The sequence below is a fragment of the Delphinus delphis genome, chromosome 1 (assembly GCF_949987515.2).
Source record: "Delphinus delphis chromosome 1, mDelDel1.2, whole genome shotgun sequence".
In the NCBI taxonomy this organism is placed as follows: domain Eukaryota; kingdom Metazoa; phylum Chordata; class Mammalia; order Artiodactyla; family Delphinidae; genus Delphinus; species Delphinus delphis.
In genome coordinates, this window is record NC_082683.1 from 20924517 (window position 1) to 20943015 (window position 18499).

General features: G+C 54.2%; 1 protein-coding gene across 1 annotated transcript in view; it reads right to left on the reverse strand.

Moving 5' to 3' along the window:
* SLC9A1 (solute carrier family 9 member A1) overlaps window positions 1–18499 on the reverse strand; it is a 49367-nt gene that overhangs the window by 6189 nt on the left and 24679 nt on the right. The window contains exons 2-5 of the mRNA XM_060017083.1: window positions 6615–7075; window positions 3313–3563; window positions 2197–2414; window positions 1101–1303 (exon numbers count right to left, since the gene is read on the reverse strand). Of these exons, the coding sequence (XP_059873066.1) occupies window positions 1101–1303; window positions 2197–2414; window positions 3313–3563; window positions 6615–7075 (1133 nt within the window). The remainder of the gene's footprint in view (window positions 1–1100; window positions 1304–2196; window positions 2415–3312; window positions 3564–6614; window positions 7076–18499) is intronic.

The window sequence follows — 18499 nt, forward strand, 5'->3', positions numbered from 1 at the left end:
GAGCCCATGCTCCCTAACAACAGAAGCCACCGCAATGAGAGCCCGCGCACCACAACGAAGAGTAGCCCCCACTAGCTGCAACTAGAGAAAAGCCCGCACGCAGCAACTAAGACCCAATGCAGCCAAAAATAAATAAATAAATTTATATTTTAAAAAAAGGGCTTGGTAAACCATTAGCATATACAACTGCAAAGTCAAGGTGGAAGCAGGGCAAGATGACAAAAGAGGCAGTCCCCTCTGCTTTTAAAGGACAGAAAAAACAAGTCCAGCCCGAGGAAGTTTCCTCTGTACTGTTTTTTCCCCGAGAAGGCAATGATGTTTCCCATCTAGGGCCTGGCCAGGATTAGTGTCCAGGAAAGACGGAGGGGATGGTAGAGAAACAGAGGCCCAGACAGGGTGTTTCTCACTTGCCCAAGGTCACAGGTCAGATAAGGAAAAGCAATTTACATCATCTCAGGCTGGGCTTCCTTGGGGACTCTGAGGGCGGTGAGGCTCTCAGCTAAGTCTGGGTTGTTTAAATGCACAGGAATCACGGCCAGCAGGCTGGAAGGATTCTTCAGGATCATCCAGTTCAGTCCCCTCACTTCACAGATGGGGATCTGAGACCCAGAGATGGGAGGAGAGTCCTTCCCGGGGTCACACTGATAACAGCAGAGCTCTGGCTAACTCCAGACCTCCTGCTGGCCAGTTCAGGGACCTTTCCAGTTCCCCATGTTGCGCTATTATTCCCATTTTACAGATGCAGAAACTAAGATCCTAAGACATTAAACCACTTCCTTAAGCCCCTACAATGAGCATCATGGGCCTGCTGACTGGACCCACTCCTCTTAATGCTATCTGGATTCCTAACTAAACTAGGCAGCAGTCTGGTTACTTTACATTCTGATTGGTCACTTTTCAATGACGCATGATCACAACTCTCCCTTTACAATTTAGGACACTGGGGCCCAGAAAGGGGGAGTGGCTTGTCCCTGTGATAACTGCACTAGTTATCAGTGGAGCTGGGACTAGAACCCATGGGCCCCCTCTTGGGTCACGTGCTTCCTCTTTCCTGCTAGAGTCAGGGTCCCCAGGCAGGGCTGCTCCACCCTGTCCAGCACCTGCACAAAGACGGTGAAGAAGATGACGGTGATGATGGCCGTGAGGAACAGGTCACACATGGGAAAGTGCTTCTTGTCCAGGAGGTAGCCCAGGGAGAAGGCGATGGCCCCTCGCAGGCCCCCGTAGGCAATGATGAACTGGTCCTTGGGGGTCAGCTTCACGATGCGGAACTTGTTGATGAACCAGGTCAGGCCCAGCACGCCTGCCGGGGAGGGGAAGAGAGGGGTCAGGCTGTCCCAGACCCTCCTGGCTTCTGCAGCAGAGAGACTTCTCTGTCTGGAGGAAGCCTCCACTAGTAAGCCCACCCGGCTCACTCGTTTCTCGGGTCCCTCGGCCCAACATGCTCCAGATCCCTCAGTCCAAGAGCTGGGTGGATCTTCAATTTAAGGGGGTCCCTCAACCTGGATATATTTTAGCGACATTACAGAGGCCTCCAGTGGCTGGAGGTCAGGAGGGGTTGGGAAAAGAGACGGCCACAAGTTGATACCTATTAAATAGGACGGATCTACTTTTCTGTGTGTTTGGAATCTTCTGTAATGAAAAGTTATTTAAAAATGCAGAGTTCAGAGTCCAATCTCAACCCACAGAACCAGAATTTCTGGAGGATTAAAGGGGTTTTAAGACAGTGCAGCAAGTAAATGCGACGCCCAGACCTAACCTCAGAGAGGAGGTGAGATCCAGAGCGGGGAAGCCGTGCCATCACTGAGGTAATGTGTGTCTGGCAGGTGAAGCAGCAGCCAAGGGCCTAAGGCCTGGTCCCCGTGTGCACCCCAGGCTAGCAGCAGAGGTTGGAAGGAACTGCAGGCAGCTTTGAAAGTGCTAAAGTCCAGACACTCTCAGACCTGGCTCTGTGGGCCTCCACTGGCACACCATGACTGTCTCCCCAGAGATCACAGATGCACCTCAAGCACGTCCCTCTCCCTTCAAAGGCCCATCATGGCCTCAGCGCTGCAGACAGCAGGAGTGGGGAAGCCCAGCCAGAAGCCAACCCCAGCCCCTCCACCCAGCGCACTTCTCACACACACACAGACACACACACAGCACCCACCCCCACCACGCACACACACCTCCCCTGGCTCAGGCCCGGGACCTCACCCAGCACTCGGGCGATGAGGCAGAAGAGCAGGGTGCTGATGACAAAGGTCCAGTTCCAGTGGTGGGAGCCGGCCACGGTGGAGACGCCGAGGAAGATGAAGATGAGGGTCTCGCTGACGCTGCTCCACATCTTCAGGAAATACTTGATGGTCGTGTGGGACTTGTGGGAGATGTTGGCCTCCACGTAGGGGCGCATCACCACTCCCGAGGCAATGAGTCTGGGGTCAGGGAAGCGCGGGGTTCAGGGTTCAGAGTCGAGCTGCGCCCTCCCAAAGCGCCTCCACAGCCAGGGAGGCGGACAGGTGCCCGTCTCCTGAGCTCCCCTTACGAGTCAGACGCCCCCGCGGGCTTCGCACACCTGTTCTCACTCAATCCTCTCACCCAACCCTGTAGACACAGGCATATTCTTGTGTTTTCTAGACGAGAGATCTGAGACTTGTAGAAATAAAGTCGCCTGCCCACAGCCACACGGCCAGCGAGTGGCAGAGCTGAGACGCAAACGAAGGGCTGCCCAGCTCCTAGGCCTGTTCCTTCTCCCCGAGGCCACCCCACCTTACAGAAGTCAGGTCTGCGGCCTCAGGTTTATCCCCCCGAGTGTGGTGTCCCTTTAACCTGTGGGGGTCCCCACGGGGAGCTCTCTTCTGAGCAGCAGCCCGAGGCCTCCCAGCCTGGTGCCCACACCTGGGCCCCATTCCTGCTGGCCCAGCCTCCTCGCGGTCACCCCCAGTGCCCCACACTTCCAGTGGCCTCCCCTACTGTGAGCACCTTTGCACCTCACTGCCCCTCCACACTCCCCTGGCTTCAAGACCCGTCTGGGGCCTCAGGACCTCCAGGACCCTCACTTCAAGGGAAGCCTGGAGCCTCCTTGCTGGGGCTGCTGAGGGCAGCAGCAAGCGCGAGTGACTGTGTCCGGCTACCACCGAGGGGTTCCCTTTGCGACAAATGAGGGGAAGAAATAGCTGGGCTGAGACTTTCCAGAACCTTAAACTCAGTGCTTCAGGGGCAGCCCCGGGACCTGGAGTCTGGATCTGGGGGCTGGGCGCTGGGTAGCTCCCTTTGACCCTACCAGCCTGGGGAATCTGAGTTGGCAGCCCCCCACGCCACGCCCAGACTCACGCCATGATGCCCGACAGGTGGAAGAGCTCGGCTGACAGGTAGGCCATGTAGCTGTAGAGGAAGACGAAGAGCGGCTCGATGACGCGGATGTGGGAGGTGAACCGGGAGGTGAAGGCTGCGATGACCCCGTAGACCACGCCCACAAACACCCCGCCCAGGGACACCACAAAGAAGCTCAGGAAGCCGAGGACGATGTCCACGATGCCCACGCGGTCGTAGTTGGCAAACTCCTCAAAGAGGTGATACAGGACCTAGGAAGAGTGCGCAGGTTGGTCGGCAGGATGCCCCACGGCTCCCTGGGGTCCACCCAGGGTGATCCTGTCCCCTCCGCTGACCACGGCCATGTGGTAGCAGAGAAACCCTAGCACCAACCAGAAGCCAAAACCACCAGCCTCGGGGCCAGAGGGTCTTCGGGCCTGCAACGTGCTGTGCAGGTGGAGAGCACAGCTCTGCGGCCAAACCACCCGGGTTGAAGTTCTGGCTCTGCCGCTCCCCAGTTGTACACGTGAGGCAAATTACTCAATCTCCCTGTGCTTTAGTTTTCCTGACCAGAAAATAGGGGTAATAGTCCCGACTTTACAGGGCTATTGTGAGATTAAATTAGTCGATGAAGGCAAAGTGCCTATCACAGTATTAGCTGCTACTGCACCAAGTTCGCCTCTCATATCCTTGCCTGGATTTCGGTTTTTCCTTCGGCACAAAGCAGGGGGAGTTCAGATAATGAACTAGGACAGGACTTAACCGCTGAAGTTCTCTGAAAATATACACGGCCAGGCCATACATACCCGACTTGGACTGTCTGGAAGTGGGGCCCAGAAATCTCTGCTCAACGGGTGGTTGCAATGAACCACCAGGTTCAGGCACTGTGGGACGAGAGGCTCTCCATGGCTTCCCCACCTCCGGGCGGGGGAAATAAACGGTCATTGTATCACTACCATCAGACCTCAAGCGGCACTTCATACACAGTAAAGCGCTTTGATTATGGTCATGCTGCTCGACACACTACAGCCTGAAGAGGTAGGCAGGCTAAGGATGCTTGTTCCTTTGCTAAACTTAGGCTCAGAGGAGTGAAGCAACTTGCCAGACGGCCCCCAGCCCAGGAGCAGCAGAACCGGGCCTAGAGCGTGTTCCCTGACAGCCGTGGATGGGGCCTCCCCGGGCATTCAGCTTGGAGGTTCTGCCCCCTCTCAGGTGCTGGCTGCTTGGCCTGCTCCGAAACAGCTCTACCTAGAAACCAGCTGGGGAGTGTCCAGGCCCGGGGGACGCTGAGGGAGTGGGGAAGAGGACCTGAGGGTCCCTGAGACAGAACCCTCCGAAGCCCCCAGTACCTGGGCCGCACCTGGAAGCAGGGCACCTTTGCTCCAGGGCAAAGGCCTGAGGTCACTCAGCTTGGGGCAGCCTTCAGCTCTACTGTCTGGAAAATGGGGCACTCACACCCATGCCCAGAGCTCTAGAAAGGGCCTGACTGGGGCTAGGCAGGAAGGGGAGATGCCAAGCACCGGCCAGTCCCCGGTGCTGCCAGGACACAGCTGTCTGGGAGACAGGGCAGGGCTCCGGTGAAGGACAGCAGTGCATTCTCAGCCCTGGGCTACCTAAACTTACTCCTGGCCTGAGGAAATTCATGGGCCCCTAAAGTGCACCACCTGGGCCAATGGGGCATGTATAGAGGGCAAGGTCCTCCTTTCTGGCCTGGTACCACTGTCACTGGGACTAGAGAAGCAGAGTAGCATACTGGTAAGCATTTGGACTCTGGACTCAGACTGTGTAGATCTGAACCCCAGTTACATCATTTATCAGCTAATATGACCTTGGACGAGTTCCTTAGTCTCTCAGTGCCTCAGTTTCCTCACCTGGAAAACTGGGGAAAATTACCATGCTAAGCTCATGGAGTTTCTGTGCAGATTAGATGAGACAATACATATTCCGACAGGAAGTACTCAGTGAACACCAGCGATTACCACCAACGCTGCCACCGTCTTGGGGAGGCGTGGCCGTGGCCCAAGGTGGCTGGACTGAGGTATCCACTCTTGCAACCACGCCCTGCTGCTCCCCAGTAGTGCCAACCTGAACCCCGACACCCAGATCCTCTGGGGAGGGCTTCGTCTCTGGCACTCACTGATTTTGCAGACATCAGTGAGTGTGACTCCTGTCAGAACCCCGGGAGGATGACAGGCTAAGCACTGCAATCCCTGTTACAGATGGGGCAACAGGCTGGTGTGGTAACCCTGGGCAAGAAGAGACAGGACAGACGCCAGCCTGCTCAGGTCAGGCTGCTGCTCCACCAGCCTCCTGAGGAGCTGACGAGGGTGGCGGGGAAGGAAGAGGGAGAGGAAGCCCAGGCTGTCAGCAGCCGACCACCACCGTCTGTCGCTTCTTTCAGGTGCGGCTTCCTGAGGGGCTGGGGGGGAAGTGGGAGTGTGTGTGCGAGCGTGCACACGTGTCCTTGTGTTTTCCTGTGCGGGCAGCTGCTCTCTGAGGGGTCCAGCTAGGAGGGGGGTGTAGGTGTTTCCACAACACAACGTGAGTGTGCACATACACGTATCTGTTTCCTGAGGAAGCCGACTGGGAGGAAGGGTATGTGCAAACATACACAGCCTTGCCACATGCAGACCCTGCAGTAGGAGGTGTCTGTCCTCGCTAGACCCGGAAGGAAAGCACTAACTACTCTGCCACTTTGCAGCTGTCAAAGGTGAGGCCCAGAGAGGTACAGTCACTTGCCTAAGCTCACACAGTAAGGAAGTGGCCAACCCAAACCAACCCACTTGTCACCTTCTGTAGGTTTTAGAGGCAAGGCCCCCTTCCACAATTGCTGCCCTCGAACTCTGCACAAATTAAACTCTAACTTAAGACACAGCTACCATGAAAGCCGAAATGCGCCTCAGAGACTAAACGGTCTATAAAGGGTAAACTGAGGTACAAAGAGGACAAGTAATTTAACCAAGATCACACCACAATCCATCAGGGACAGAGCACATGACCTGGTAAGGCCAAGAGCTCAGGTCCTGGGGTCAGACAGACCTGGCTTCTAATTTTGGTTCTATCATATTCTAGTGAGTTATTTAACTTCTTTGAGCCTGATTCCTCCTTTGTAAAGTGAGAATAATAAGCACCTCCTAAGGTGGTCATGAGGATGAAATGAGATAATCCACGTCCAGTGCCCATCATGATGTCCGCACACAGCAAGCAGGAAGGGACATTTGCTATCTTATTACTATCATTAGCGGGTGGATGTGGGATTCACTCTGGACCTGAATTCGGATCTGCATCTTGTGTGCACGTGGGTGTGGTCCCTGCCCCCTCACCACAGTGACGGCGTCATTGAGCAGGGACTCCCCGAAGACAAGGATGTGCAGCAGCTCATTGATGTGAATTTCCTCGAAGACGGCCAGCACGGCCACGGGGTCCACGGCTGAAATGATGCTGCCGAAGAGCAGGTTTTCCAGGAGGCCGATGTTGTTGATCTGCTCGCCGCCCACCAGGCACACGGCGTACATGAGGCCGCCCAGGAAGAAAGCATTCCACAGCGTGCCCACCACGGCGAAGATCAGGATGGTGCCCAGGTTCTCTGTGAACTGCCGCAGGGGCAGGAAGTAGCCCGCATCCAGGATGATAGGCGGCAGCAGGAAGAGGAAGAAGACGTCTGACTGCAGGAAGGGGGGCGTCTCGCCCACGCCCTTGATCAGGCCCCCCACCAGCAGCCCCACCACGATCAGTAGGCAGCTCTCCGGGACAATGCTCGAGATGGTGGGGATCACGTGGAAACCTGCAGAGGGTGAGAGAACGGGAGGCATGGGCTTGCGGGGAGCAAGGAGAACAGAAGGCTGGGGATGGGGTTGGGGACGAGGAGGGCAGCTGGTGAGAGGGGCACAGGCTTGGTTTCAGAAGGCCGCTCTGTTAACTTCCTGAGCCTCAGCTTCCTCGCCTGTAAAACAGAGCTGATGATACCAGCCCCAGAGGGTTGCTGTATAAACTAAGTGATGATGTTGTTAAAGTGCTTTTTGCAAAGGATATACAGATGCTATCTCTGTCACTGTCATAGAGTAGTATAAAGAAGCAGCTCTGTATGCCTCCAGAAAGCAGAAATTATACACTGATTACGGGGGCTCCAAGTACCTCCAAGTTCCCTGACCACCCTGTAGGCCCAGGTCAGGGCAGGAGTTCTTTTCTGGTGCCGTCCCCACTCACAACTTCTATCTGCAATCCTAAGGGCATTACCTACACCTGAACCCAAGTCACTTTCCAGGGACAAGTTCAGGGAGACAGATGTGAGCTCAAGACCAGGCCTAACAATCCAACAATTCTGTCTGAGGGAAGACAGCCAGTTCCTCATCATGGAGGTATTTAAGCAAAAGGCAGACAATGGTTGGTAGGGAAGTGACACAGGAGATAGGAAGAAGCACAGAGGAGTCAAAGAGTATCAGTGCAGGAAGGAACCTGGGGAATCATACTGCCAGGGGCCTGCAAACGTGCAGAACGCACGCAGCAACTTCCAAACCCCAGACTCGCGTACTTTCCTGCTGAGCCCAGAGAGCTGCTCAGGAGGCCGACGGCAATACATCACTTTTGCATGTGAGACAAAACCTGTTTGCCACCCTGTTTCTAGCCCAATTCCACCCACTTTAAAGACAGGGCAACTGAAGCTCAGAAAGGGGAAGGGACTTGCCCAAGGTCACACAGCACATCAGTAGCAGAACCAGGACAGAACCCAGGTCTGACTCAGAAGCTCCCATCGAATTCCGCAGTTCTTTAAGTCAACCCCTCCTTCCTCCCCATTAAGGCATAAAATGCCCCTCTGCTTGAGACCCATCAACTATCTCCGCAAGCCAGGTCCTGACCAGCAGTAGCAGCAGGCCACTCTCTGCAGCGGGCCCCCTTGGTTCCAAACCCAGAGCTGGGAGGTAGCAAAAATCCCTTTCAGAGAGGGTACCTCTCAATGCTATGGGTTTGGCCATGGGTTTTTGGTTTGTTTTGGGTGAGGAGGTGGGTGGAGAAGACCTGGGCATCTAGCTGCATGTCGGGCACATAACCCCCAAGGTCCTCTTGGTTAAGAGGGTCTGCTTGACACTTTGCTCAAGGTGAAGGCTCTTGCTCTCCTCCCCTCCTTAGCCTGTAAGCTCTGTGCAGGCAGATTCCATACCTGTTTATGATTATATCTCCAGGGCTGGGGACACAGTAGGCACTCAACAAGTATCTACTGATCTGAAAATGCAAAGGGCTTGGCCAGGACCCACATGATTCCCGATAACCTGTTTGGCCAGGTCTCTGCTCTCTTCATCCCTGAGATCCTTGGGAAGGAAGAGGAACATCCCTCCCCATGCCCAAAGCCCTCCTGCTCTCAGGTACTGATCTGGGTGGCGCCAGTACAGCTACAATTCAAGACTCAGTACACTATCCGGCCCAGAACCTTGTCACAGCGCCCAGCACCCAGGAGATACTCAAAACATGTTGGAAAAAACGCATCTCCATCCTAGGCCAGGAGACGCGAAAACAGACCTGACCAAAAGTCACCTCTTAGCTAAAAAGGCCCCCTCCCCCGTCCCCTGTCTTTGAGGGCCCTTCAGTAACCCTCAGTGTTCACCCGGCTGGTACACTGGGAAGGGTAGGTCAGGTTGAGTCTGAGTCTCCCTTGATCACTTGCTAAAAGGTTAAAGTCCAAACTTTCAGCACTGCCTCCATCATCTGGTCTTGCTGAGGTCTCATGCTCCCCGCTCCCCACTGTCAATTTTTTTTTTTTTTTTTTTTTGGCCATGCTGTGCAGCTTGCGGGATCTTAGATCCCTGACCAGGGATCAAACCTGGGCCCACGGCAGTGAAAGCACCGAGTCCTAACCACTGGACTGCCAGGGAAGTCCCTCCACTGTTTATTCTTACGTTTCAACCTTGACGAATTCCTTGCAAATGAGCTACATCCTCTTTTGCCTGCAGAACTTTGCGTAGTCTAGTTTGCCTCTCCAGAACACCATTCCTGTACCTCTACCTGCCCCCCCCACCATGTGTGGGTGACACCATATCCTTGGGGAGACAGGACAGCATGTGAGTTTGGGGAAGCCAAACCCAGTCAGCTGGCCCCCACCCCCCTACCCCCCACCCCTGGGAGCTGAGCACCAACGGCTGCCTCAGGAGGAGGCAGAGTCTAAAGAGACAGCCCAGGGCAGGTGGAGGACAGCTTCCACCTCCACCTAGCATGTTAGGCCCTCTCTGCCATCATCCAATCCAGAGCTTTCCTGGCCCCACGGAGACCCAGAGACAAATAAGCCACAGCCCCAGGGTGGGGGTGGGGGGCTGTGTGTGTGTGTGTGTGTGTGTGTGTGTGTGAAACAAGTCAAGAACAATAACATGAAGAATGTTCATTACTCCTAAAGGTGCATCAGGAGCCAGGCCCTGAGCAGGCAGCATGGCACATGTCACCTCTTTAGTCCTCACAACAGCCCTGTGGGATAGCTACTGTCCCCATTTTGCAGAAGAGAAAGCTGGGGCTCCGGCAGAATTCAGCAGCCTCCCCAGAGTCTAATGGAGGAGCCTGACTCTAGCTCAGAGCATCTTACTTTCTTCAAATAAGCCAGCCCCCAGAGTACCTGGGGCTGGAGCCCTGCTCCGGGAGCAGATCCTCCCAGGCCTTCCTGTGTTGGCCCTGCCTCTCCCAGGCTGGGGAGGAAGGTCTGGGATCCACTCTGGCTCCTGGCCTCCGGGTAGGCGGCACATTACTGGAAAGCAGCTTTGGGGTGGGGGGGGGCTAGATTCTGTCATCAGCACGGTGGAAGGGGGCCTGAGGGCCTGTTCTGGCGTGTCCCTCTCCCAAGGCCCTGACTCCACCCTGAAGAGTCCCCTCAAAGCGCAGGAAGCTTGCTGACACTGAGTGAGGTGGAAGGGGGGACAGTTGGGTTCCTGGTCCCCTCACAAAGGCCCAGCACTGAGGCAAGACCCCAAGATGCCAAGAAATGAGGCAAAACTTCCAAGGCTCGAACTCGTGGCAGTGGTGATGTCACCAGGATGGAATCGGGGGTGGGGCAGGGGCAGTTAGAATCAGATCCAGCTCCGTGAGAGGTGAAACAGACCTTGGAGACCATCCAAATCCTCCATTACACGGTTGGGGAAACTGAGACTCAAAGGGAAGCGGTGACCTGTCAGTGGTCACGACCAGTCCCACCACGAGAACCCGTGAGGCTCCAAGTCCAGTGATCGCTCAAGCCACACGGCCTCCTTCAGGAGCACCCAGGCCTCCCAGGGCAAGGACAGGAGGAGAAGGTGTGGAATTCAACATCCCCACCATGGGGCAAACCCACCGACACAGGTTGGGGCTGGCCTCCCTTTGATGTGAAGAGGCTGGGGGAGGGGAGACGTGTTTCTCACTCTGTCCAGTGTAGGTGGCAGTTGGGCAAGTGGGGGCACTGTGGGAACACTCACATGCATACATACTCACACACACTCTCTCTCTCTCTGACACACACACTCACTTTCTTACGCACACACATGCACACAATCACCCATATTCTTGCTCTCTCTGACACACATACTCTGACAAACACACACATTCACCCACCCTCTTCTCCTTCTTACACAGACACACGCACATACTCTCTCTCTGACACACACACGTAAACGGAACAGGCATTGGGCTAAACTTCATATTGATGAGGGGCTCCTGGTCCTCTGCAGCCTCTCTGCTCTCCACCATGAGAACATTTTATTTACAGCTCCTCAGACTGTCCCCATCTGCTGAGACTGGCGCAGTGGAGCAGGCAGACGAGGCTCTCCCACATCACCCTTGGTTGCCGGGGTGACCAGACACCCCAGTCCCACTTCCCGAATCTTTCCCCTGCCCTGGCGGTCAGAGGAGAGTGCCGGGAAGAGGGGCCTCCTTGGCCCACCAGTGCCGGGTCACCAGGGACCCAGGGGTACGCGATGGGCTCTGCTGCCCTAGTTCCAGGCCTGAGGACTACTCTGGGGCTGCAACTCGGCCAGGTCCCAAGGGGTTCCTGGTTGCACAACAATTCCGTTTAACTCCCTCTTCAACTGCCCCAGCAACCAGTCTCAACTACAGTAATGAAAGGTAATACCTCCCAAGGAAAGCCTGGCACTCTATGGTTTATAGCAATGTGTTGACACATCTAACTTACTTGCACCTCACCAAGCTCTGGGAAGTCACAATTACCATCCCCTCATTTTAGAGATGAGGAAACTGAGGCACAGAAAGGTGAAGCAACTTGCTCAAAGTCAAGTGGCTGGTAACTGATTCAAATCCAGGCAGTCTGGCTCCAGTCTCTGTTCTTAGCCACTCCCTACGTTATCCCTGGTTTTATTCTTATTTTGTTTCTAAGGGGAGCGTCAGAACCCAGGACTGAAGAGCCCCAGAGTGGTTCCCAGGGTGCCAGAGGTGTTTCTTCCCAGGAGCTCTTCTCCAGGGAAGTCGCACCACTGCTCCTCTTCCGCTCTAGAGGCCGAGGAAAGACCTTGAGGAATCTTTCCCATCTTTTAAGCCTGCTGCCTCACTCCCCAGTTAACTCAGCCAGAAGGGGTCAGTCTTCTCCTGAACTCCTAGGGTAGGAGGAGGGAATTGTCAGCCCCTGCCTGCCTGGTCTGTATTCAGCTCCGGTCTCCACTGGGGCCGGAGGGTTCTTTGGGGTAGGAGGGGCTCTGATTGTTCTTGAGTCAGATTCCTCTCCGTGTTGATTCTTCCCACCATCAACGTCAGCTCTGAGGACCAGGGAGAAAGATAAACCAGATGCAGTTGGCGGCGCCTCAGTAGGTTTGCAGCCAGACCGGCAGAGACAAAGATGTGTGGCGCTCGCCCCTCTGCCCTTGGTTCCAATCAGGGCGTAGCCACTGACTAGCTTGGTGGCCTTGAGCAAGTTACATCTCCTAACCTCAGTCTCCCCATCTGTGTAAAAGCCTATTTCAGAAGGTTTCTGGAGCACAAGAGGACATAATCAGGGCAAAGGATGCCAAACAATGTTAGCACTCAATGCTGGCAAAAAGCGGTGAGTGCTATTATTATTAGAATCTTCAAAACCCAGGTATAGCATGAATCACTCTACGTTATCATGACCTGCTGGTGCGCACCTGTCCATCACTTAGGTGTTAAGCTCCCTAAGGGTGGGAACTTTCTAGAGTCAGCTGGGTCTCCAGCTGCCAGCATAGAGTAGGCATAGTAACTATTTGTGAATTGAGATAAAACTGACTTTCAGATGTGAAGTGTGGGAAAAAGGAAGGGGGCTCTGAAATTTCAAGAGTAGGTGATGCTCCCAGAGCAGGGACCATCTGAATTGGGCTTTGAAGTTTACCAGAGAGAGAAGCAGGAAAAAAGGCCTTCTAGGGTCTGTATCCTTTAAAGACCCCAGCATAAGTACCCTGCACGTAGCAAATGGATGTATGGGTAATGAATGAATGAAAAACAAGGAAAGAAAAAGACAAATAGGAAGGCTTGACTTCGCCAAGCCTTTGCCAATATCCAAATATGAGTGTTGCTGAAAAGATTAAATGAGATGGCGTATGTCAAACACTTAGCACAATAACTGTTACATTTCTCTCTGAGTCTTGGTTCCTCCTCTGTTGCTGGGGTGATGCCTGACCTGGTCACCCAGTGACCAGGGTGGCTGTGTCACTGAGATCATTTATTTAGAGCTCCTGGCCCACAGGAGTCACCCAATGAGCGACAATTTTAAAAAAATGTAAACCAACAGTGCCCACTCAGTAAGACTATATTTGATCATGATTCACTTTAAGATACAATCTCCAACACAGAGAAGGAGAAAACCACTTACTGGACACTTAGAGTGTCTGATGCAAGGCTTTTCCATAGCTCCTCTCATTTCATCTCATATCCTGACCCCCATTTGACAGATGAAGAAACTGAGGCTCAGAGAGGTGAAGTGACTTGCCCAAGGCTACCTACCTGGGAAGTGGCAGAGTCAGAATTAGAACCCAGGTCTCCTAATTGCCAGTTCTTTGTGCCAGGCTGCATCAATGAAAACTAAATGTGTGAGCACCAACAGGAAGAGAATTCAAGTCTGCAATATGCCTCCCCTGCAAAACAGCCAAAAATAAATCTGTTCCAAGTACCTGGAGAAGAACTCTTCCCCATGCTGGTGGAGTCTGTCTCTCTGTGCCTTTTCCCATCATTCTTCCAAATGGTACCTCTATCTCTTGCCTGTTTCAATCCACATCTCAGGGAGACAGGGTCCCACCCTCTGGGAACATCGAGTCTGGGTGGGAAATTAGCTAATAAGCTAGCTGAGAACACAACAGCATACGCTGGGTCACCTGAGGCATGGGGAAAAGACGACTAAGCCAGGAGGTCAAAACCTGGGTTTGAGGCCCAGCTCTGCCCTTTAGTAACCAGGAGGCTTGGGCAAATCACCACAGACGACCTCAGTTTCCTCAGGTGTAGACAAGTGAGAATCAAGGGACTGCATACAGAAGCACCTGTACATTGTGACATGGCAGACAAACTTCAGAGATGATTGATAAAGGGGAGGTAAGGACAGAAATGCCACATGGGCCGGAGGGCAGGGGGGACAAGGAGACTCGAAAGCAGTAAGCAGAGTGATGCTGTGACTTGCCGGGCCCTCTCGGAGACCTGGCAGGAGAAGCTGTGATCAGGATTCCAGGTTCGTTAACCCTTAGCACTTAACCTCCCATCCCTATCAACCCCTGTCCTCCAGTTGCTAGAAGTCCCCAAACCCCATCTCTGTGCACACAGAGGGAAATCCTTCACCTTGAACTTCTACCCACCTTTCAAAACCCAGCGCAGGTGTCACCTCCTCTGGGAAGCCTTCCCTGAACCCCCAGGCTGAGTCAGGTGCTCCTGCAAACTGAGGAGTGAGAGCTCTGCAGCTGGTATTCTAGGCGACTTGGCAGCCCAGCACGCGGGGCTGGCACTAATCTTGTCGAATGGATCTGAGGTGGCTTTCCAAATATCCTGAGCCCCATGAAAATAATGCTCAGGATGAGTGGGTTCAGGGAAAGATGGAAGCTTCCTAAAGGATGTGGAATTGAAGTTGGGTCTGGAGGGCAGGGGGCTGATGGGGGAAGAGTGAACAAATGCACAGAGAGGGCGTCTCAAAAGCCTTCCGAGGACCCTGAGGCCTCCAGCCAGCCTGGAAATGAGACTGGAAGTGAGGAAGGTGCTGGCACACAGCTGGAGGAGGCAGGCATGCGAGGACCCAAGTCAAGGGGCCCGAGCTGATGCTGCGGGCCTCAGAGGGGCCCCTGACCTTCAGGTCTGGCCCTTGAGTCAGGTTCTATTCCTGCCCTGTCTTTCACTCCCACCAGACTTCTCCCTGGGTCTCAAGTCCCATTTCAGTATCCCCTACTCCCCCTCACCTCACCCTGAGCTGGAACAGCAACTCTAGGTACCCAGTCCAGCCTCCCCAATCACCCAAGCTCTCCATAAACATTTGCTGAATGAATTTCACTCCCGCAGATTCTCCCCACCCCCCACAGGATAGATGCTGGATGGAGTCCCCATGCGGTGAGGTGGAGGATGACTCACGGAGGGGCGGGGAGGTAGGGACAGGAACAGGGACAGGCAGTAAACAGCCTGTGCATGTTGACAAAATACAGAGCTCCAGCAGGCAACGGCAGGCAGCAGAGGTCTCCGCGCAGCCAGAAAGGGCAGCAGCTCAGGGGGGTGGGTAGGACCTCAGGCTCCAAAGACACTCGTGGCTGGTTTGGGTCCCTGGCGGGGGACCATGGGATACACACTGGTTTCTTCTGATTTTTTTCAAAATGGAAATATATTACTTTGGTGATTTAAATGAAATCATGGTCGTTTAAAACTTTTTTCCAAAAGTATATGAGTCCATTAAGTCAAAGGAGAATAATCCGCCGGTGATTCTCCGTTTCCTACACCCATTCGACGACCCCCCAACCCCCGAAACAGACTGATACATAAACTTCGAAGCTTTTCTGTATCTATAAGTTTAAAATTTTTGTGTAAATGGTGTAAGCTACACACTGTGCTGTGACTGCTTCTGTGGGGCAGAGACTGGGCTAAACACTTCACTGCAGCATCTTGTTCAATTCTCTCAACAACCCTACTGCAGTAGGTACTATTATTGTCCCCATTTTAAGGTGGGTAAAGAGAAGGTCAGAGGGATGACCACTTACGTGCCCCAAGGTCAGAGAGCCAGGGTTACTGAGCAGTGTTTCAGACCCAGGCTGACCCCACGCCCCCAGCCCCCCAGCCCTGCCCCCTGTGAAGCAACCTCACTGTGTGTACGGCCTTGCCTGTGCCATCATGTATTGGATGGTCCCTCCACGATAGCATTAGGCTGAAGCCTGCTTCCTTATACTCTGAGATCCTCCACTAAGAGTTCCAGGGAGGCCTCACCTCTGCGGCTGGCAGTGAGACCAGAGGGCCTCGGCTTCTGCTTTCTCCTGACCCTGTGGTACCACTGGTATCAGAAAAATCTAAATCACATCCCTTTCAAAGGAGGCCTTTCTGCGCTCCCCAGATTTCAACCACAGAGTGTGGAGGAGAGGAAAGCACAGAGTGCTTGAGCTGGGAAAGAACCTGGCATCAGTCTGGTTTCAAGCCACCATCCCCTTCCTTTCCTGGTGCCCCAGGTGTGCCACTCCCTAGCTCGGGCTCTGCCCTCCCTGCCCATCCCCATCCCCAGCCCTGTCGTGGCTCCTGCCAGACTGCTCTCAGGACTTACAGACAGCAGCAGGAGCTCCAAGCACCAGTCTGCCCCACACCTGGGGTGGGGAAGAAACAAGAGGTTCAATAATAGAGGTTCTATTTCCAGAAACCTTAGAGCCCTGGGAAAGCTGGGTTTTTCTTTTCCTTTTGGTGGGGGTAGTGTGTAGTGTTTGCAAAATCCAAATTTAAGAGAAAACTGAAATTGAGTATACCAAATACCTGCTGTTCTTAATGTCCCAGCTGAAAGTCACTTAGCTTAGAAGCACAACAATGAACTAAATTCATTAGATATAACTTGAACTTGCTCACGATATCATCGTACTCAGATATAGAGAGGTGGAGTACAGAGAGGTGGCCGTAGGAAAGCAACACAAAGAGAAATTCTACCATTTCCAGGACAACAGCTGTGCAGAAAGCAAGTCCTGGCGCCCCATTTTCAGCTGCCGCAGAGGAGGGAGGGGGAGCTGCAAAGAGAGAACAGGACTTAGGTGGTGCTGGCTGGGCGGGGAGGAGGGAACAGCGCCCTGGGGAGGCATCCGGGGCCCCTTCTACCCCTCCCAGCTCAATTGGCTACAGAGTCTACTATGCGCTTCACAGCATCTGGGGGTGGTGATGAAGAAGGGGTGCCTGGCAACCCTCAGCTAGGTTTTGGTGACCACTCAGAAAGGCCAGAAAGACACTGATGAAAGAAAATGACTCTCAGAGGACAGAGCTTGGAGTGAGCCTGAGAAGATGGGGAGGCTTCCGGTGGGATGGGCGTGGGGTGACCCTGAAGCTGGTGTGTCTGGGTGTGCACAGGGTGGACCTGCAGAGTAGCAAGGGCACAGGAGCTGAACTCTCACTTCCCCACCCCCAAACCTGCTCCTCCTCCCCCGGTCCCCATCTCCCCAGCATCACTCAGTTGCTCAGGCCCCAAACCCTGGAATCATCCTGACTCCTTTCTTTCTCTCACAACCCATAACCCAGTCCAGTGGCAAACACCGGATCTGGCTCCACTCACTCCCTTCTGGAGCTACTGGCCTCCTTGCTTTTCCCTGGATGCAAATATGATTCCACCCCAGGGCCTTTGCATTTGTTGGCTCCTCTGCCTGAAACGTTCTACACTGAATACGTGGACGTGGACGGCAGATTCCCTCCCTTCTTACGGGTCCCTCCTCAGGGAGGCCTTCCCGTACCCTCCTATCCGCCCACCCTGCTTTATCATTCTTAAGAGCACTTATCACTTCCTGTTTGTGCTCACTGACGGTTCCCCTGACCCAGAATGCAAACTCCATCAAGGCAGACTGTCCAGTCGCTGTCGTGTCCCTAGCACCTAGAGCTGTGCCTGGCACACGGTAGGCTTGCAATCAGTATTTGCTTAGTGGATGATCGTCTCCTGCCTCAGTGGCCTAACAAGGTTGTTGTGAGGACCACATGAGACCCAGACATGGGAGCACTGAGCAGACCCAAAGAGTCTGCTCACACCGTGTGGCTGGTTGGCCGTCTCCCGTCCAGATTGCTCAAGGGCAGGGACCCTGCCTTACTCACCGCTGACTCTCCAGCACTTAGCACAGAGCCTGGCACAGGGCAAGGGTAAAACTTGTTTGTTGAGTCTGCATGACTATTTGAGGGCAGAATTCCTGTCCTAATTTAACCTAATCTCCAGTGTTTGGCACTAAGCTTGTGTGCACTAAACACTAGCTGAACTGGCCTGAGTCTGAAGGAAGGGCTGGGGTTAGGGAGACACGGGGAAGGTCTTCCAAGCAAAGCCCCAGCGTCCGAAAAGGCAGGACAGGCGGAACGAGTGTGGTGTAGGCAGAGGACTTCTACTGGGCGTAAATGACAGTGAAGGCTGAAGAGGAAACCATCACTCAGATGGTCATAAAGCAGCCTTTTCTCTGGTCCTCACTAAAACCCAAGGCCGTAGACAACAGATGAGGAAACAGAAGCTCAGAGAGATCCAGACATGCAGCCAGGATCACGGGTAACAGCAGAGCCAGGTCACAAAGCTGAGACCACTGACCCAGTCCAGGGCTCACCCAGGGCCAGACTGTGAAAAGGCCTTAAGCAGCCTGGAGAGAGAATTCTGGGTCAACCTGGTGAACCAGGCAGAACTGCTGGAGGGCTGTGACAGAGGAGGCGAAAAAGTCCTGCCTGCAAGCACCCTGGGGAGGAAGTCAGGGAGATGGTGCTGCCCCCAGGCTCAGCACCCTGGGGTGGAGCAGAGCTCTCCAACTGCCTAGCCATCAAGTCTAGGATCCAGGGGCAGCCGGCACTGCTTCCTGCAGATTCCAGCAGGTGGACCAGCCCAGCCTCCATCTCACCTCCAAATGCCTGCAGAAACCAGGAAGCAACACTGGGAGAGGAAAAGGGCCTGAGCCAAGCCCAGGGTGGGGCTCAGGAGATCCGGATTCCAGTCTAGATCCTGCCACCACCTCACTAGGTGCTTTGAACAAGCCCTTGCCTTTCTCTGGCCTCAGCTTCCCCATCCTCAGAGGCATGCTGAGAGCCTTTCCAGCTCTGACATCTGACCGATGAGCCCCGCTAGTGGACAAAGTGTAATACC